At 36.1% G+C, this 22,101-nt stretch overlaps 2 protein-coding genes and 2 long non-coding RNA genes across 5 annotated transcripts in view; 3 read left to right on the top strand and 1 right to left on the bottom strand.

The window, feature by feature from the left end:
• The window catches only part of slc9a1a (solute carrier family 9 member A1a), a 69,459-nt gene extending 68,353 nt beyond the window's left edge, over nucleotides 1-1,106 (top strand). Inside the window, exon 12 of the mRNA XM_082149217.1 lies at nucleotides 676-1,106. Coding sequence (XP_082005343.1) covers nucleotides 676-980 — 305 coding nt within the window. The 3' untranslated portion in view covers nucleotides 981-1,106. The remainder of the gene's footprint in view (nucleotides 1-675) is intronic.
• Nucleotides 1-22,101, bottom strand: part of LOC309483423 — a 309,493-nt gene that overhangs the window by 140,198 nt on the left and 147,194 nt on the right. The window lies entirely within an intron of this gene.
• LOC309483416 lies at nucleotides 1,596-5,634 on the top strand. Its single transcript, XR_014200549.1, has 2 exons — nucleotides 1,596-3,212; nucleotides 3,633-5,634. It is a non-coding gene; the product is annotated as an uncharacterized lncRNA (long non-coding RNA).
• LOC309483395 (mannosyl-oligosaccharide 1,2-alpha-mannosidase IA) overlaps nucleotides 13,575-22,101 on the top strand; it is a 217,689-nt gene continuing 209,162 nt past the window's right edge. Inside the window, exon 1 of one of the 2 annotated variants that reach the window (XM_082149221.1) lies at nucleotides 13,575-15,592. In XM_082149221.1, coding sequence (XP_082005347.1) covers nucleotides 15,044-15,592 — 549 coding nt within the window. In that variant the 5' untranslated portion in view covers nucleotides 13,575-15,043. The remainder of the gene's footprint in view (nucleotides 15,593-22,101) is intronic. The other variant, XM_082149222.1, reaches the window with a different exon arrangement.

Here is a 22,101-nt window from a genome sequence, read left to right as displayed (position 1 = left end):
CATGGTTTACAGTAGTAAAAAATAACTGTAGTACTTTGACATAAGCTATAGTAACAATGGCTAGAATCAAGAAATGCATCATATTGCAATAATCAGAAAACCATCTTGAATCCCTTATTACAGTGAATTATATATTTGAATTGCATAAATGAACTGTTTTCACTGTAACAAATAATTGTTTTAATCAATATTTATTTATTTTCCAGTAAAAATACTTTAATGCAATTAAATAAGCACAATTTAGTAAGATTACACTATATATTTTTTAGAATGTTAATTGATAAATATTGAAGAAAAAAAATTCTTGTTTCAAACATAAACTTTATAAAAAATATTTTCGCTTTTTACTTCGAACACACACAAAATATTTATAATCCATAGCCAATTCTATAATTAATTATACTTATGCTTTTTAAGTTAATTTATCTTTAAGTAAAACAGTGCTATTTTAATATTATTTATATACTATAATATTGTATTTTATAAATATATTTTGATTTATGTTTTATTTTAATGTTGTTAATATATTTAAATTTTCGTTTAAATTTGAGGGGTTTTTTTTGTATATTTTTTACTTTTCTTTATCTTTTTTAATTCAGTTTGTTAGAACACTGGAGTAAAATACTGATTAAGAAAGAGGTTTAGTGTGATAGATTTCCCTCTTCTCTGAAACAGACCCTCAGGCGTGGGGCATCAAGGCTGGCACAGAGAGCATCCCCACCATTAAAGTGGACCTGGCCTCACCGCAGACCCCGGAGTCCGGCAACATGCGGGAAGAGTTCGGCAGCAAAGCAAGCCAGCCGAAGGAAAGCAAGGAGGAGGGCGGCCTGGTGATGAAAGCACCCTCTATTGCGAAGGAGAGCAAGGACAAAATGGCGTACGAGGATGATGATAAGGAGCCGCAGCGACTCATGCGCTGTCTGAGCGATCCGGGGCCCGCCGCCGACGAGGAAGACGAGGACGAACCCTTCCTCCCCTGAGAGAGCAGAACTGGATCTGCTGGAACATGGAGGACAGATTTATATTCTATAGGAAGAGAGAAGAAACGTCAGGAAAACCAAACTGTTGATGAACCAAAATAAAGAAAATGAAAGGGAGCAATCAAAGATAGCCATTTATTTTTTTCGCTTGACATTGTTCTTTTTATTTTAAGCCCAAAGGCTTGTTCACACCAAGCACGATGTTTAAAACGATATTTCGAAAACATTAAAGATATAGTTTTAAAAATCGTTCTAAATTTAAAAGGATAGCAGAGTCCACACGACAGAGATAACAATATCGGCATCGGTAGATTTTATTAAAACATTGACCAGTTAGCCAATCAGAACCCACCAGTTAGCCAATCAGAATCCACCAGTTAGCCAATCAGAACCCACCAGTTAGCCAATCAGAATCCACCAGACTTTAAAGAGCTTGCAGACTATAAATGACAGAACGTTATTGTGCATTGGTGTGGACGATAATATAGTCAGGCATGTGATCAGCTAAAGACAAAAGAGAAGGAACACCCCCACCCCCCCACGCACAATTATTGATATAATAAAAAAAAAAATATATATTTTATTAAATTAGTACATACTATTAATACGTATATTAATAATAATAATATATTAATAATATAATATATTAATAATATAATAATAATATATATGTTGACAACAACAGATTTATGAATTATTCGGGAAGAATGCAGATTATAAGCGTCTCAAACACACACAGAGCGCATGCAGAGTAGCATTTACACTGAATCGAAACTGAACATGAACTAAGTTTTACTCTGAAACATGGCAGACTATACAGTATATTTATATAATCACAACTGTAGCGGTTTGATGATCGCACTAAGCCATATAACATTCTCACAACCGTGCATTGTCAAAATTCATAAAGTCACCGGGCAACAGGCGAGTTAAAGCATTTCAGTGCCGATTTCTACTCTCGTTTGGCCCTGGCTAACATGCTAATAGTCTGCCGCTGTGAGCTCGCGCAGCGCAGTCACAAGCAATCCGTGCATACAATAAATGTATTCGAAAAATGTAACATTTTACAATTTATTTAGAAATTAAGGCCATTTCCCCCCCAGAAATATCCCATTCCTGTATAGTTATAGTTATCGTTATAGTAATTGTTGTTGGTGTGAATGGGCCTTAACTCTGTTCTTACTAGGCATGATGCGATTCAAATGTTTTAATCCCAACTAGCGATGAGTGACAGAACAGTGAAATCTCATTGGTCCTTATTATTGCTGGTCACATCACGCCTGGTTTGCTCTCGTGTGATCAAGTCTATATGTGGCTTTCACTGTGGAATTATAATATTCTGCACGAGGGAACAGATCTATGCATTACCAAACGCTCGCACTGTTCAGTCTCACTCTATATTCAGGTAAAACACTTCCGTTGTCGTTTTCAGAGCATTGATGCGTTTTCTTGTTCGTTATGTTTTGTTCGTTCACATAAATTGGCTTTTTTTTCCTTTATCACTAGTTGTTTTACCTCTCGAGGAATTAGACTCGTTTATCAGGAGCAATAATATGAAACTTTCTTATATTTATCAGTCAGATGGTGCATATTTACTCTGGCTAATTATTTTGTCGACGCGCTAACCACACGGGAAGACCGATGAAGTCACGCTTTATTTGCATAACAGACCTGAGAACCAACTAGAGACTCGTGGAGATCGCACAGAGATTCGCATTTGTAAGGACTTGATTTTACACCAAAAAGTTGCATGACCAAATTGATTGGTTGTGATCATGTATCCTGTTTTGTTTTCGTTGCTTATACTTTATTAATAACAAAGATCATTTTAATTTAATAATCTTATTTATTTTAAAAGCACTCAAAGCGCTTGTGTGACCGGTCATGACCGCTCTGAGAAAGATCTGGACCATCGTATTCACAAACCTTGATTTAAAAGAAGAGTTCGTGCAAAAGTGACACGATTATGTCAGTATTTACTCACCCTCATTTCATAAACCAAGTAAACCTGACCCTTTTTATGAGATAAAAAGTCATAATTATGACATAAAAAGTCAAAATTGTCAAAGTTAAAACTGACATACTAACTCATAATTATGAGATAAAAAGGCACAATTACGACACTAGGCCAGAATTTATATAAAAAAAATGGAAAATGTCAAAAAGTCAAGTTATGACGAACTAAGCCATAATTGTGCCATAATTATGTGATAGTGGAAATTACAATAAAAGGTCAAAGAATCATAGTCAAAAGTCATAATTGTGAGTCAAAATTATGAGATAAAGTCATAATTATGAGATAAAAGGCAAAATTACGACACTCTAAGCCACAATTATGAAATAAAAAGTGGAAATGGACAAAGTCGGAGTTATGATGTACTAAGCCATAATTGTGAGTCAAAATTATGATATAAAAAGTCATAATTATGTGATAAAGTGGAAATTACACCAAAAGGTCAAAGAATTAAGTCATAATTGTGAGTCATAATTATGAGATAAAAAGGCAAAATTACAACACTCTAAGCCACAATTATGAAATAAAAAGTGGAAATTGACAAAGTCGGAGTTATGATGTACTAAGCCATAATTGTGAGTTAAAATTATGATATAAAAAGTCATAATTATGTGATAAAGTGGAAATTACACCAAAAGGTCAAAGAATTAAGTCATAATTGTGAGATAAAAAGTTTAAATTATGAGATTGTCATAATTATGTTATAAAGTGGAAATGAACAAAAAAATATCTAAGTTATGACGTACTAAGTCATAATTGTGAGATAGTCAAAAAAAAAAAAAGAAATGACACAAAAAGTTGATTGAATGTCATAAATGTGTCTTTTTATATTGTAATTATGACTTTTGTCAGAATGTCACATTTTTTATTTCATTATTCATATAGTTAGTCATAATTATGATTTACCAAAAAGCTGCGTAAATGAAAACATATTTCTAGTGTTTGCGTGATTTAGTTGGACACTTTCCCGAAACTCTTCCCCATAGCTCAGCCTTCACACACACACACACACACACACACACGCACACACACACACTCCTGCCGGTGGTTAATGCTGATTCGTGTTGCGGTGAGATTGTTTCCTGAAAGAACTACACAGAGTCCGGGCTCTTCTAAAAACCTGTATGTTGAATTATTCCCTTTAAAATCTTTTGCACGACCAGAATGAAAACACTCCTTTGATTCTCCTCCGCGACCGGAGCAGATCCGCCTCTGAAGGTGCATTGCATATTTTAAAAAGAATAAATAATATATCAAATCCAGAGACTCTTTTGCATGCACAAATAGTAGATTAGCCTTATTTTAATCTAGATGTGGTGAAATCATATCTATATATTTTATGTGAACTCTAAAGCTCCATAGATGTCTATATTCTGCTTTGAAGAATTGCAATGCTAACTGACCAATTATTGTGTGAGCTTGTTTTGCCTTTGAACGGAGAGGCTGTCCTCTCTTCTGCCTTTCTTCAGTTTCATGCACTTGTCTGAAAGGTGTGTGTGCTTCACCGGAGCTGGTTTACGTCTCACGAATGTTTCACAGCCGTTGTTTTGCGATGCGAACGGAGGACGGCGTTCCTGGGCTTGATGTACAGCAGGACTGCAGTATTCACACCAATGACCAGCTCCAGTAACGAGGAGAGGGGGAAACAATTAAACGAATAAATGCAAATTCTGTCATTATTTACTCAGCCTTATTTTGTTTAAAGCTGCATGCTTTTATTTTCCAGAGGAGCATGTTTTTGTTCATACAATTGTAGTTGAATTATAAGTTTAAGTTTTATTATAGTTAATTTTTTCCGTTTTCAAGTTTTAGTAATTTTATTGTCATTTTTACTTGTTTTTTTATTTTATTAATTTATGTTATTTTAGTGCATCAAGTTATATTGCTGAAATGAAAAAGAACATTTTTATTTTAAGAAGCTTTTTAATGTTTTTAGCTAACTTTAATAAGCTTGTTTGAACAACATGAGGGTGATTAAATAATGGTATAATTTACATTTTTGAGTGAAATATTTGTTTAAGCTTTATTGTCTTTGACTGAATGCCAATGATGAGTTTGATTTAATGGTATTCTGTGTATTCACCATAAAGCCTTTTTATATGATGTTCGGTTTACTTTTGCTTTGCATAATTTTGCCTTCTGTCATCAGTTTATCACGGTTTTATCATGAAGCACACGGACGATTCTGTGAGTTTACGTTATTTTGTCTTTGTTTTTATGCATGCTGTAACTTTAAACTGCTGTTGGTTTGATCAATCGTGGTCTTTTGTCTCTTCACTGATGCTTACCGCTTGACTCCAGACACTTTAATGTCCTGCGCTCACTTTAATGTTATTTGTGACTCCAGGAAGCGACTCGAATGCGGACTAACTAATGTAAAAAAGACTGAAGAAACCTGTTGATCTCTGATCATACATGAAGCCACTTTAACATGGTTTCAAATGACCAGTCAATGTCTTATCTCATTTCGTTCGGTGGCGATGAAATGACAGTAATCTTCATCTTTTGCTTCTGTTTCAGGGTTTATTCTCGAGGTTGTTGTATCGATCCTCATGCATATTTGACTGAAGGACTGTAACACGCTTACTGTTCTTAAACTCTAAATGAAATGACTTTATAAAAAACATTTACTGAAATGTGCATGAATTATGTGCTGTTATTTATTTTACCAAAAGACACCAAATATGAACATATGAACATCTGTTAATTTGTGCTGAGAAGATCTTGATGATATAATCATGAGCTTTCATCTTCATAACTTCATAGTCTTCTGTTTCTAAACGCAGATGAAGCTGACAGTCTTTCCTCATTAAATCTAAGAGGCCGTTTGAAGCACTTTATGATGAAAAGAACCTTTCAAACATGATTACAGCAATAATTAAGCCAATCATTTAACAACTTACTACGGTAAAAGCATAGGCTTTACCGCTCTGTGTGGTGTAAAGGTCATGTAATATTAAAGGCTGGTTAGAAATGTGTTGATTGCTGGTTTTATATGGATTTTAATCCAGGTTAACTCATAGGAATGATGATTTTCTGCACATTGAGTAAGTTGAACTTAATCAATTTGAGTTCAACTTAATGCATTTGTTTAAATGTAGCTAAAATCAATTGTGTGCAACCACTTACCATAAAAAAATTGATTAAATTCAATGAATCATTTTTCTCAGTGTGATGTGGTCAAAATGTCACCAGTTCTTTAACACCAGCTGCGTTTGTCTGTATGTTATTAATCTGCTGTCGTATAATCTATTAATGTAATTCATTGTCGTTTGATAAAGTGCATCATCATGTATTTGCAACAAAATGTTTATTTTAAATACAAGAAAAAATATATCACAATATAAGATTTGAGATATCATCTGCAAATGTCAAAGCCAAGAGTGTACACACTACAAGGATTCACTGTATTTGTCAAGTCACCTATACAGCTTCAGAGTTTTGCTCTTGCATTCTGGGAACATTTATGGTCATCAAAGATACACAAATAAAGTTTTAATTTGCTAAAAAGCATCAGTTTTCTCTTTCATTTGAATGCTGCGTCCGAAATCGTATATACTCTCTAGTCTAGAGTAAGTTATTTTGAATTAAATTACTTTGCGATTGCTAAAAAGTATGTTCTGCAGTATGACTGTAATCCCGACGTATACTACAGTAGTTCCCGTATACTGTAAGTACGTGTAAGTGCACGTGCTGTAAAATAAAGTGCAACCCAAATTCTTATTCAAATTCAGTTAAATAATTTGATACTAATTTAGACTCATTTGCTAATTTAAAGTCACGTTCTCTCACTAATTTCTCCCAGCTTCACTGTAAAAAATTATCGTGATTTTAACAGTAAAAGACTGTAAAAATGCTACAGTGAAAAACTGTTAATTGGTTAACAGAAAGTTTCCTTATTATATACGGTAAATAACTGTGATAGATCTAATGGTACATTTAATGTAATTTTACTGTAAAATACCATTAAATTTACAGTTTTTGGAAGTGAAAACGAACAAGTCATTGTATAATTTACAGTGAAAAAATGTAAATTGACATTCCCACAATTCCCTGCGTGACGCATCACATTTGATGTATTTGTGTTGAAATAAATGTTTCGTCATAGTTTTCTTAGTTTTTTTCCTAATTAAGTTATGTACATTAGGGTTTTATGTTACATTTAATGTTGTTAAATTAATGTTTATTGTATTTTTAAAATTTCATGTGTGTTACCATGATGGTGTTTAATGTTTGTGTGAATGAGACTGTGCAGCTACTATACATATTAATATTAACTTTCATGAGGAAGAACTACTTGTGATGAGCTTTGATTGATCATGTGACTCTCATTGCTGCTGTGATTATTGGTTGTCAGTGTATTACAAGGGTACAAAACAGATTTTAAAACTTCAATAGGTCGGTAAATTATCATATTATCAGATAATGAAATAAATACGGTTTATTACTGTAAATTTTAAGCTAAGTCTGTAAAACCGTATTTTTTTACTGTAAATTTCTGGTAACCACAGATGCCAGTTTTTTTCCGTAAATTTAACAGAATTTTTTTTACAGTGTTGATTCTGAGGCTCTCAAAAGGGAGGTTTCATGAGGTCTACCACTCGCTTGCTCGATCCCATTCGTCTATTTATATCTCACTTTGATGTTATTTTGCCCTATTGTCCTCAGTATAATAAACGAATCACTGCAGTTTGGGTTTGTTCCAGCAGCATTTAAAATTCCTGTGCCAAGAACAGAAAATGCTGCCCTGGACGACTTTAACAATTTCCAGCCCATTTCAAATCTTCTGTTTTTTGGCAAAAGCACTGAAACTCATTGTTGACTCTGTTGCATTGTTGCAGTGATTTTATCATCACTGCATTGGTTACCTATAAAGTTCCGTATTAATTACAAGGTATTGCTACTGACTTATAAAGCCCTAAACGGCTTAGCTCCAGTCTATTTAACGGATCTTCTATCGCCCTATAATCCATCGCGCTCTTTAAGATCACTAAATTCAAGGCTTTTGGTCATACCTAGGATATTCAGAACCACCAAAGGAGGGAGAGCATTTTCACATTTGGCTCCAAAACTCTGGAATAGTCTTCCTGATACTGTTCGTTGCTCAGACTCGCTCTCCCAGTTTAAAACTAGATTAAAGTCGCATCTCTTCAGCCAGGCATTCATATAATCCCACAGTTCAAACTACAATCCGGCCTCTAGCTCATAAATGCCAGAGGAGAACTGGCCCCCGACTGAGCCTGGGTTCTCCCAAGGTTTTTTTTTCTCCATTAGGTCACCTGATGGAGTTTTAGGACACCATTAGGTCACTTGATGGAGTTTTTCGGTTCCTTGCCACTGTTGCCTTTGGCTTGCTCAGTTGGGGATATTTTGGGGATATTTAATTTAATTTGATCAATCAATAAATTCCTCTTGAAATAAACTTTGTTGTATTATTTAAATTTAATACTGTGAAGCTGCTTTGATACAATCTGTATTGTGAAAAGCGCTATACAAATAAACTTGACTTGACTCTCACTTGTGTGAAAACCTTAGAGTTGGTAATGTCTTCGAACCCCTTCAGTCAGGTATTCGTAACTTTCACAGCACTGAAACATCTCTGGTCGGGGTTCACAATGACTTGTTGATGGCGTCTGATTCTGCCGCTATTTCCATTCTCATCCTTCTTGATCTCAGAGACGCTTTCGATACTGTTGATCATAGTCTTTTACTTACCTAGAAAGTGCTTTGGTTTTTCGGGGACAGCTTTAAACTGGTTTAAATCCTATTTTACTGACCGTTCCCAGTTCATTGCCTTGGGTTATCTCTGGTGTTCCCCAGGGTTCAGTTTTAGGTCCGTTTCTCTTTAATATATTCGTCACCACTTGGGCATCTGTTGCGATCGATCGGCCTTCAGTTTCACTTTTACGCTGACGATACTCTATATACTCAAACCCTGGTGAAAATCTGGATGTTTGCTTGCTCTCTGCTTGTGTTTCTGAGATCAAGATATGGATGAATACATTTTTTTTGAAGTTTGAATAGTAGTAAAACTGAAGTTATGTTACTTGGTTCCCCCTATACCTACTTTTCTGTTGATTGTACTGTTTTGAGAATACAAGAAATTTGAGGAACTTTGGAGTAATCTTTGATGCCAGTCTTACATTTGATCCTTATATACACTATTAAACATATTTTTTTTTCACCTCAGAAATATAACGAGATTGTGTCCTATCCTAAATTTTGGTTGTCTCTCGGATTGCCTACTGTAATGCCCTTTTAGCTGGAGTAGGCCTATCTAAATCTACATACAAGTTTCAGCATGTACAAAACTTGCCCGGATCCTGGGCATGCAATCATATCACTCCTAATCCTTGCATTGGCTCCCGGTCAGGTTCTGTGTTGATTTTAAAATTATGATACATGGCCTGGCTCCACATTATTTATCAGTATTACTCACTCCTTACGTCCCAAATCGTAGACTGCACTCTTCACACTCTAATCTGTTGGCTGTCCCTCAAACCCACTTAAAATCTATGTGTGACAGCCAGGGCTTTTTCTTCTTATGCTCCTATTCTTTGGAACTCTCTTCCTCTTGAACTTAGGGAAACTCAGACATTTGGGATTTTTTAAAGATCAAATTATTTTCTTATGAATCAACACAATTTTTTTTTTAGACTAGTGTATGCTTGCTGATTTTAGTTTTTTTTATTATTGTATTCATTGTTTCACTTATTGCTTATCTTGTGTACAGCGCTTTGAGAAGCGATCAGCGTCAGTTGCGTCGCTTCACTGTCATTCATAAATCATCTCCCGTGGCCTCATGGGATACTAAAGTGTCAATCGTATGCTCACTTCAGAATCTCAAAGGAAGTATTATGTCATCCGGGTACTTTTGCCCACTGTTTTTATGAATACTGTGAATTCGGACATACTTCTTTTGTCACGTGCTGTTCGAGCCTTAGTTCGAGATACAGAGATGCACGACACGACCAGCAGAGGCCGCTGCCGTTTCATAAATATAAATGGCTCTTTCTACAGATGGAGTCCAACACAGGTCTGAAACTCGGCTTCAAAGGGTCAAACTTCATTTTATGAGCTATATTTTCTTTGATTCTTTTCTTTATTTTATTAGTTTGCAACCATGTTTTTTAAATGCAGTTTTATACCTTGATGTATTATTTCCTACTAATAAAGACTAGATAAACATCAAAATTCAGATTTAGTCTAAATTAAGCTCATTCAGTTATTGATAACTTTATAAGAAAAAATATTAGGTTATTTTTCTTACAGTATAAAAACTTTGTTGAGCTTGATAAACAGCAGTCAACACTACAATTTGCATAAAAAAATTAATATAAATGAGATTATTTACTTACTTTCCCTCAGGGTTTAACATTAACTAAAACAAAAGCCATTGTCATTATTTCAGCAAGTTTCCATTTGGCAAGATTTCTCATTTTTGTTGTTGAAGTACTAAACTAACTAAAAAAATAGCCTATAAGCCTACTAAAAATGAAAAGTTAATAAAAACTATACAGACATATATATATATATATATATATATATAAAATTTTTTAAATGATTAAAATTACAAAATTACAATAACTTTAACCAAAATTAAAGGAAAATGTATATATTAATGAACATTATTATTAGTACATATAGGCTGTACATGTGTTTAAAACGACCTAAAATTCATGTTAGGCTAATTTTATGTTAGATATACATTTTTATATATAACTAATTTCAAAGAAACCTGGATTTTGTGCATCTGATTCTGCTTATGTACTCGCTCTGTTTTATCATTTCATATTCTTTTGATTAAGGACTGTGACACTTAAATACATCAGACTGTCTCTCTTTAACATGTCTTTCGGCCTAGAACACACAGCAGCACTTTCGGCCGCATTAGAGTTCATTTACTCTTGTTTGGATGCTGTTAAATTGCTCTGACTCACTGCTTTAGAGGAGCAGAGTCACTTCTGATGTGGCTGGTGAGATTAATGTGACCTATTTGCATCACGATATGCTTATTTGCCCCAGATTGTTCTTGAGTGCTGAGATTAGTGTCTTTCTTTGAAATATTGAAATGATGAATCAGACAGTTGCATCTGCGCCAATAAGCCTAAAATTAAAGTCTGCATAGAGTGAGTATTTTATGCTTATTGAGCATTTGGGAAACATTTTCCAAATTCATGCCCAGAGGGAAACTTTCTGGCTATTTTAATATCAGTGTTTTATTGGCATCTCACACTCTGGTGAAAATGAGGAGGAATCACATGCAGTGACTTTAAATGTTAAACTTATTTACACACTTTAACATTGAATAGGGAGCATTGCTATTTTTTCCTCTATGCAGAATCACTATCAAGTCTCAAAAGCTTGTGCATATGAGAATGTGAAGTGAAGATCTACTGTCTCCAAAATATTAACAATCAAAGCATTATTGTATTGTTGTGAGGTTTTGCAGGTCATTTACACAGCGTCTGCTCTCTGAATTAAACATCCTGTGTTGGGAATAAGAGCACATTTCCCATTAGGAATGTCCAGTAAACAGCCGTCCCGTGAGACCGAAACAATCAACACTGAATGGAAATTTTCTGCAGCCGATTGCACTATATTTTTTCCTGACCTTTGTTTAACTAACTTAGTTTCTGCTGTGGTTGGTTGTTTTTTCTTAATGATCAACGCCGGATTAATCAGGACCATTCGTCTTGTTATGTTCCAGGAAAACTGTCCTCTGTCTCCGTCCAGTTTAATTGGAAAATGTGTTGAATTTCTGTATTGATTGCTGCCTTGGTTTGTGTTGCTTATTCGCTTTAAACTTGTGAATCATTTTGTTTTGCTAAACCAAGTTAAATCTAGACTAAGTGCCAGTGACTCTCTCACAACAAGCAGAATATCAGCAATGCAACACTCTTAGAAGACAAGGTTATAGAATCTTAAAGGATTTTGGCAGGCGCTTCATACATAACCTTTAATTATTATTTTTTAAATTCATTATTTGTGACCCTGGACCACAAAACCAGTCACATGGGTAAATTTTTTTAAGTTGAGATTTATACATCACATGAAAGCTGAATAAATAAGATTTCCATTGGTATATGGTTTGTTAGGATAGGACAATATTTGGCCGAGATACAACTATTGAAAATCTGGAATCTGAAGGTGCAAAAAAATCGAAACATTGAGAAAATCTCCTTTAAAGTTGTCCATTTATGTTCACGATTGTGGAGCATTCACTCACAAAAATAAATATTTTATATATTTACGGTAGGAAATTTACAAAATATCTTCATGGAACATGATCTTTACTTAATATCCTAATGATTTTTGGCATAAAAGAAAAATCGATAATTTTGACCCATTCAATATATTGTTGGCTATTGCCACAAATATACCCGTGTGACTTATGACTGGTTTTGTGATCCAGGGTCACATTTTTTTTAATTAAACAGCATAATACTTTATCAATAGAAACATTTTAAATAACCCATTAAAAATGAAAGTAGGGTTCTTGATTACATTTTAAAGAAGACTTTATGCCAAAAAGGTACTATATAAGGAGAAATTATTCAATAATATGCTAGAGTTCTATATGGAACCTTTTCTTCTAATAGTGAATATATTACAGGCTCAGAATAAGCAGAATATGTGGCATTACTCCATTCAAACATTGTTTTCTTTATACTTTTACGATTAAAGTAAGCCTGAAGAAGGTCCATTGACCAAAATGATTTATATTTTCTAAGATTATAGCTTTAGAATCTTCCACTGACAATGTTGTAAAATATTTTTATGATAGTTGCAAACTAAAGTTAGTTAAAACCTATACAAAATGGTTGAAATCACTTACTTTGACTTTGTAAAAAAGAAGATATTTTGAAGAATGTCAGTAAGCAAACAGTTGATGGACTCCACTGACTTCCATAGTATGGAAAAAATAGAAGTCAACTGTTTGGCTACTTTGTTTCTTAAATATAAAAAAATTGTATGAAGATATTTTGACATTCTTCAAAATATCTTATTTTGTGTTCAACAGAAGAAAGAAATTCATACAGGTTTGGAACATGAGGGTGAGTGAATGATGACTGGATTTTCATTTTTGGGTGAACTATCCCTTTAAGTTGACAGTTCTTTTTTATTATTAAAAATAACCATTTTAATGTAAAGAACCTTTATGCAAAGAACATTTTAATCATCTAGAGCATTTTTTAGTGCAATGGAACGGTTCTATGGTTCTTCATGGAACCAATACCAATAAAGAACCTTTATTTTTAAGAGCGCGCGTCCAGCTCCCCCTCTCTGAATGTAAATTGGGCCTAATGGGTGAAGCCGTAACTCTATTCCTCCTCCCATTAGACGTCCAGAGAGGAGGAGCTGGACGTCATTGACTCTGCAGTGAGCACCACTTGGGCCAAATCGCCAAAATGAACTGAAAATGAAAACAAACTTAGATTTCCCACTGTAAATACAAATGCAGTTTTTTTTCCCCCAAGGAGTGGAAACCAGGTTCTTGAAAACGATACCCACACCCGCCACACGATGGATGTATGAGCCCGCGGTTGCGCTCTCTCGCGCGGCGCCGGTAATGACTCGCTCGCGCTCACCGCTGCTGCTGATCAGACGCGTTTGCGGCAGACCGCCCAGATCTCCGAGACTCACCGAGCTCTGTTTCAGCTTCTGTGCGGATCACAACGGCTTCATTTCAACGCGTCTACAGAGAGAATATCCCGCAGCGACCCGCGTTCATCGGCGTGCGTTTTCTTCCGTCCTTCTCTGGTGATGAACCAGGCGAGCGCGGAAGAGAACGCGCAGTAATGGGAAGATACAGCGTGCTTTCATTAGATTACATTTCCGAAGAATGACCCATCCTTCTGCCGATCACGCTTTATCAGCTCAAACATCCTTCTTCGTGCATTGGACGTAGACTTTCGGAGCACAGAAGAGTTGAGCGCGTGCACTGCGCATAAAGCTACAGTTTTTAGAAACACTTGGACCGAATTTCTGCCTCGTCGGTTCGCGGACTCTTTTGACTTGATCTTTGGATGTATTTCTGCAGCTCTTGATGGAGTGGTGTGCACTGTGCCAAACGCACGTAGATATTGTGAAGTAGGCTAACCTATGAGGTTGCAATTTTGGGGTTTATCAGCTGAGATGCGTTTTATTTCAGTCACTAAACTTCAGTGTTGCGCGGTTTGGCCACGAGTCTTCATCATCAGCATCATTAGAAAGCAGTTGTGTGGAAGCACGTTGATGCTTGCCTTTTAATACAGGGCATTTTAATACGATGCTTTCACTTTTTAAAAGTGCGTTTTGTCAGAAAGCGGTGTGTTTGTAGGGAATTTGCGTGTGTTTTGATTAAGACGTTCAGATAAATGCTGGGTGTGCATGACATTTTAGGCAACTTAAATGCTGCTTAACCTTTATGTGTCTCATAGGTGATCATCTTTGGTGTGTTTGCAGGCACTTTGCTCTCCTTTTAATATAAGGGATTGATGCATGTTGGCTGTGCGTGCCATTATTGACTACTTAAATGCTGCTTTAACTTTATGTTTGCATTTAGGTTTATAAACGCCTAATTTCGCCTACTAATTGAGCACCATTGTCATTTCCATAAGCAGTGTGTTTGCAGTCATGTTTTATCATGTGTTAATGTGATGCTTTTTGGCTGTAGATATTATTATAGGCGTATGCAACTTAAATTTCATCTCCTTGAGCATCATCATCTTTAAAAGGAGTTATTTTGGATGTGCGTAACATTTTTGTTGCTTTAAAACCTTAAAAGTCTCAATTTGGTCTCTCAGATGAGATTAAAACTGAAACTTAAGGAAGCAGCAGTGATGCTCAATGACGCTCTCGCTGTGCGCAAATGTGCTGACGCCACCTGTGGTCTCTTAAATCGATTGATTCAGAAAGATTTAGGCACTTTGACTAGGAGAGAGTTCAGTTTGCACAACATCCGTGTTGCTTGCGCTTTCTAACCACGAGACAAGATACGTTTTGATCGCACATTGTGTTGTATCCCACAGTATAATCGTGCGTGACGCGAAAGTTGAGAGTTTAAATGGTTCTCCGAAAGTTACCCGGTGTCTCAGCATCGGGCATGGGGCTTCGTCTGTCTCAGAAATTCGTCTTTCTGCTGTTCCTGTCAGGGTTGGTAACTCTGTGCTTCGGGGCTCTTTTCTTTCTACCCGACTCCGTGCGTCTGAAGCGCATCTTCCTCTCCAAGAACGAGAGTCCCGCGGTGACCGTGGGCTCCGACAATGAGCTTTCCAAAAAGGTGCCCGTGGATCAAGAGCATCAGCGGACGGGTTTAAAAGGGGTTGAGGCGAATGTCAAACCTAAAGTGAGCCGCAAGCCCTCGGTCACCCATGGAGCGAGAACTGTGGAGAGATCCGTTGGGAGTAGAGCGCAGGACGAGTGGAGTCCGGCGAGGGCGCACGAACAGCCGGCCAGGGACGAGCGGGTCACCTCGGCCGCTCTTAACGCCCAACACGGCACCACTTTCAGCCACGAGACGTTTAAAAAGTGCCTGCTGAAACCAGCTTTGGGGAAGGACCAGGGAAACCCATCTGATTCCGAGACGCTCAAGCGGAGGGAGAAAGTCAAAGAGGTGAGAAAGATGTGTGCATGGATGCCTCTTATTGTTGTTTATGGATGCCCATTAATGCCACATAAGAAAAATAAAATCATGCTTTGGGAAATCATGATCAGACACAGTCATAATTATGGGATACAAAGTAGGATAAAAAGTCAAAACGATGACATACTATGTCACAAAAATTCGAAATTGACATACTGTCATAATTGATTCAGATGAAAAGTTACAATTATAAGTCATTAAATGTCATAGAATCTCGACATTTGTTGTCATGATGACTGTATTTCCTAATTTTCTCTTTATTTTATAATTCTGACTTATGTCAAATGATAGTAGGCTACACTGTAAACGATTTGAGGTCAAAAACTCAATTTTGTTAACTTGCTGTATTGGAAATTTTCAGTTGGTTCAACTAAAGTGCCAAGGTTAAAAGTCCTTCAGTTCGCATATTTTCAGTTGGCTCAAATAAAATTTTCAATGCATCAAGTCAACGTAAAATTGAGTTTTGGCCTCAATCTTTTAGTCTATAGGTTGACTTTTTTTTAATCATGACATCATTTTATTATAATTATGATTTACCAAGCATGATTTTCTTCCATAGTTGTGTAACCTAAAAGATTATAGGTTTGAAACTTTTTGGATTGTTCCTGTAATAAGTGTCACTTTGGATAAAGGTGTTTGTTAAATGATAAATTTGCTCTAAATTGCCTTGGATCTGAGGCGAACAGCAACAGGCAGGGAGTCGGGGCTAGTTGTCACATTTATTCCAGTGAACGTCAATATAAATTAGTCGGAATAAAGGTATACAAAACATATAGCATATTTCCACTGCTATTGCTAAAGAATAAAAATATATAGTTAATTGAACTCTATAGTGGGGCATGTTGTCACACTATTGTTCTTGCATATTAAATGCGAAATGAAACTATGCATTTATGAAATGCAAAACAACTCATTAAAATATCAAACCATTGGCCAACACAACTGCATATAAAAGCGCATGTGACAACTTTCCCTTAGATGTAGCCGATGTGACAACTAGCCCCAGTCTCCCTATGTTTTCCGTCCGCATAAGTGAGAATCCACATCTGTATGAAGAGATAATTACTGATGTGTCACTTTCCTAACTGACACTTATCAGAGAGCGCTCAGGCTTCCTTTCTGCTGCTGTGTTTTTGTGCCGGTTGTTTGAAGCTGGCGGTTTGAATCCGGATGAAAGGAACTTTTTGTCTTGCAGTCAGCTGATATGCTTTGATATCGGGAATACAGACATTGACTGTGCTATAGTGAAGCATTGTTGTTCCTGAATCTGTCTGAGGGAATCAATGATCATTAAGAGCTCTTTCTGGTGTGCTAGTGAAACCTCTTGTATCAGAATGAGTTTCGCTCCCTCATAGGGATGAGAAAGCCACACACACACACACACACACACACACACACACACACACACACACACACACACACACACACACACACACACACACACACACACACACACACACACACACACACACACACACACATTTTAAGGGGACTTTCCATTGACATAATGATTTTTCTACTGTACAAACTGTATATTCTCTCCCCTTATCTAACCCTTAACCCTACCCAACACAGAAAACGTCCTGCTTTTTTACATTTCCAAAAAGCATCACTTAGTATGATTTATAAGCTGTTTTCCTCATGGGGATAAAAAAGGATTTCGGATTCTGCCATCTTTGTGGGGACATTTTGTTTGAGCTCTGTTATGTTTGAGGGAAGGAAAAGTCATTGGGGTTTAAAACCACATGAAGAAGAGAAAATGATGAGAGGATTCTCATTTTGGGGTGAATTTGTCCTTTAAATGTCAGAGTGACAGTATACTATTTGTTCAGGTTCATAATGTTTCACAATAGGTCTGGAGTAAGGTCCAGCTTGCTGACAACAACATATTGATTTCTCTAACTTACCAAAGTCTTTTTTCTCAGACTATTCTCATAAATAACTGTAGAAACAAAGTATGTTTCCAGAGCGGCAGTGAGTGTATTGAAATGAGTGTTATAGCTGCAATTCTGCTTAGAATTTTCTATTGTTATATCATATTTCACAGCGTCAGAAGCGCTGGATGGTTTCCAAACCCGCGGGGTATTTATGAAGCGCTGTGGTGGCAAAGCCAGTGTTTTTACCTTGCTTTAGGCAGGAGTCGAAAATGAAGGAAAAAATCGAAATCAGGCAACAAAACAAATAATTTTTCATGCATGCCGTTTCTTTAAACTTTAAAGTCAATGTGAAACGTTGTTCACACAACCCATTTCACTTCTTTAATCTGTCATGTTTCCAAGTCAAACCGGATTTGCAAAGACACATGTGGGCGGGGCTTTATTTTAAGGCTCAGGAGGTGATTGGATGGTCAAAAGTGGGCGTTACATTGAGTAAGTAGAAGTTGAGAATCAGCGAATATTTTGATGTACTAGGAAAATAAACCCTTTTATTCAAAACATTGTGTATTGAATCATTCCTAAAAAGAGCAGGATTGTGGATTTAGTTAATTTCTTGTCTGTTTGTGGAGTGATGTATATTAACCTGCTCTGACCTACTTGCATGTGATTTCAGTGATTCATGGAGGCTTTATTCTGTTGCTGCTAAAGCCTCATGCTGAATTAAGTATTTACGAAGCGTTTGCACGGATGCCTCTGGCTTCCCTCTGTGCCGCCTCCTGTCAGAGCCATGCATATTCATATCTGACCTAATCATGATAAACAGCTCCATTAAATAATAATCTGACAGACGAGAGATCAGCTCTTCTAGAAAACTAGAGGTTGATCTTGCCTTTTGAATACCATGGTATCTTCTCTGGTGTCATTACAGCTCTGTTTTGTAAGTGTACAAAGCGTACCAAAACATTAGGTCATCCGTTTCTCAGCTTTTTGGCCAAGTTGGGAACATGGAAATAATGGAGATGACTGTTTACAGCTTGTTAGCAGTCCTGGCAAACAGTTCAAACACTTTCAAAGTTGTAAATACAATGAAGATTGTTGTTGCACGTCTTACAAGAAAATACTATTTCAGTCTTTTATGCTTCAAACTTTCACGTTTAATTAGATGTAACATTTTGTAGCAATTTCTGAGTGAGAATTGCTCCACCATTTTTTTTTTTTTTGTGTGTGTACTAAAGTTTAGCTTATATATCAACCAAAGTTGCAGCTTCTTAATCTGTTTGAACAATATTAATGCATTTGCATTCAGCAGGAGTTCAGCGCTGTGTGCTTTAGGCTTGACGGGCTTAAAAACAAGAACTGACTTTACATATGTTCTCCTCGACCAATGGTTGTTTAGTTGTTGCATCAACCGTAACTGTGCAAGTCAAATATTGAACTTCTATCTTCACTGGTCCAAATTGCAGTTTATCTCAGGACACTTTTTGAAACTCAAATAATGTGTGATAGTAGTTCTTGGAAGCATCATTGTGGCATTTTGGATACTTTTGTGAATTTCCCGAAAACAGTTCACATTTCAACTCAGAATTAATAGAAGAAAAAATGAGACCACATATTTAGGAAAAACAAGACAATAAAGACCATTATGATGTTTTGCATTATACTGTTTTAATTTCAAAGCTTATTTTGTGTAAATCAAACATAAATGAGCAAAACATAATTTTTTATTAGCTAACATTAACAAAGATTTAAAAATAGTTAACAAACCGAAACCTTTTTGTAAAGTGTTAACAATAAATCAATGCAAAATGCAAAATATCAACATATTTTGCATAACAATATATTTTGCATAAAGAAATTGAAGCTTATTTTAGGACAATTATAATTTATTTTTGCATTGATAATTAGTTTGAATATCAGTGCTTAATAAATCAAACATAAATCATTGCTTGCTTTGTGTAAACTTAAATCAATTCTTATTTTGCATAAATATCAGCATATTTTCATAAAGAAAATGACATCTGTTTTAGGACCATTATGATGTTTTGCATTGTGGTGCTAATTTTAATATCAGTGCTTGTTTTGCATAAATCAAGTCAATGCTTCTCAATTCATAAATCAAACTTGCATAAAGAATATAAAGTAGAATTATTATTTTTTTGTAGCATTTCTGATTATTGCAGAAAATAAGAAATTATAATTCATCATGATAATCTTCACAACTGAACACAACCTTTATGAATTTTGAAGCATAAAGACAATCGGCAGAAGTCAAAAGCTAAACGACCATGGTCACATGACTTCAACATCACCATCAGTAAGCTTCAGTCAACTCTTTCAGTCTGTTTTAAAAACATTTTCCCCGAGAGTTCGAGTTATGATAGTTTGCAAGAGCGTGGTTATAAACAGAACGAGGCTGTGATTGACCAGTAGATGAGTTTACCTGTTCGGCTGATGACGCTTCATGTCCCGACAGCCTCTTTAGTCCCATTTTGAAACTTGTTAGTAATCGCCTTTTTCAAGACAAGAAAAAGCTTTTAAAAAGATCACGAGGGTTTTAGTGATGTATTTTATGTTTATCTTATTTAACCAAAAACGCATCGACTTCGGGACCCTAAAACTCATCATCCCTGCTTCACTCTTTATCTTTTTGGTGTGTGTGAGTGTATTTATCAATCTTTTCCTCTTATTAATGACATAGCTATATATAATCTCTTAGCTGGCAGGTAGACGCTGTGTGAAGCTCCTCTCTCGGTTGGAAACGTCCTCGACAGTGTTTTTTGACATTCCCCAGAAAGTCTATAGGAATTTGCGGTTGGTATCCACGAGCATGTGAAGCTTGTCGGTTCGATGGCCCCTCATTCATCATTGCCTCCCTGCTTTTGTCACGGGTGCTGACTGGAGGGTTTATCCCCTGTTGGGACATGCTGAATGGGCGTTCACCGCTCTGTGAGATGGATAGAGTTACAAGGAGCAGCTTGGCAGCTCTGGCCCGAGGCTGGGGAAAGCGTGTGCTCTTTGAGGAAAGCCAGGATCCGGTTCCACTTCTCGGAGCGGAGGAGGAGCGACTGGCGAGGGGGCAGGAGAAGGCAACTAGCTCCTGGCTATTGAAACGGGGGATGGAGAGCGGCCGCTAAACGAGAGTCATGATTACAGCATCTGTTCTTCTGTGTTCGCCTGCGCCGCTGAGAATTGCCTTTCTCAATATGTATAGTCTTTGCAAACTAAACTTAAAGTGGTTACTTGGCTAGATATAGACTAGATTTGGTTGTTGGAGCAGTTCTGACTCTGTGATGATTGATGTATTGGAGAGGCTGATTATTTTATTTTATTTTTTATATTGAGTTTGTTTACTTTGTTTTTGAGCTATTAATTTTCAGCATCAGTGTCGTCTGAACCCCACGTCGGTCAGATCTCGTAAGGAGCTGTTTGAGTCGTTCTTCTGTAATGATTTTTGTTTGTTTGTCTGCACACATCTGCTGTTGTTCACATATCTCTGTTCTTTTTAAGATGCAGTATTAAGTTAAAAGTAGTTACATTTTATATGTGCATCCAAACTTTTTTGACTGATTGTGCCTGATTCTCCGTGACCTTACAAGTTGTTTTTAGTTACTGGAAAGTAAGTCATTTGAGTTATTCAAATTCAGACCAATTCACTAGCCAATCATTTTAGACCAATTTCTGAACTAATTTGGTTTGCAAGCAAATGACATGTTGTTCTTTTGTACTTTAAAAGGGCCCTAAAAAAATAATTAAATGCATCAATCTTTCTACAAAAATACAAATCAGCACAACTGTTTTCAACATTGATAATAATAATCAATGTTTCTTGAGCAGCAAATCAGCATATCAGAATGATTTCTGAAGGATCATGCACTGAAGACTGGAGTAATGCTGAAAATTCAGCTTTGATCTCAGGAATAAAATATATTGACATAGAAAATAGTTGTAATATTTCACAGTATTAGTGTTTTTACGGTATTTTTCATTAAATACATGAAGCCTTGGTGAGCAGAAGAGAAGAAAACATTACCATTCCAAGGTACGTGGATGCACTGTAAAAAGAAAGAAAGAAAGAAGTTGTTTCAACTTAAAGTTTTCATGCTGCCTTACTTTTAAGTTCAGTCAACTTGAAATGTGAAGTTGTACTAAGCACTTGACAACTTGGATATTTGAGTTGACCAAACTTAAAATTTTACGTTGAAACTGTGGTAAGATGTATGTACTTCCCATAGGACTCTTTTACAGGTCTGGAAAACACAAATCCTTACAAAATGTCCCTAATGTATCCAGGTTTTCCATGGATCCCTGTGAAACTTCTTGCTAATGTGCTCCGTTTGGCTGTTTTTAATGCATGTGTGCCCTAACTGTTCTTAAGTGTACTTGCAGTATAATTTGATACTGTACTAAACATCTTTGTGATTATATGCTGTAATATAGCCAAGCAGAAAATGCAATAAAATGTCTGGTTCAAATTTGTGATCTGATTCTAGTTGCCCTATTAAATCTGTTGTGCCTCTTCCAGCTTCTGTGAATATTAGGCTATATTACAGTGTTGTCTTTCAGTGAAGATTAGCGCAAAAATCTTCTCGAAAATCCTATTTA

The sequence above is a fragment of the Leuciscus leuciscus genome, assembly GCF_965113295.1.
Source record: "Leuciscus leuciscus genome assembly, chromosome: 20".
Lineage (NCBI taxonomy): Eukaryota > Metazoa > Chordata > Actinopteri > Cypriniformes > Leuciscidae > Leuciscus > Leuciscus leuciscus.
The sequence above is the reverse complement of the archived record's forward strand: the minus strand, read 5'-3'. Positions and strand labels throughout refer to the sequence as shown.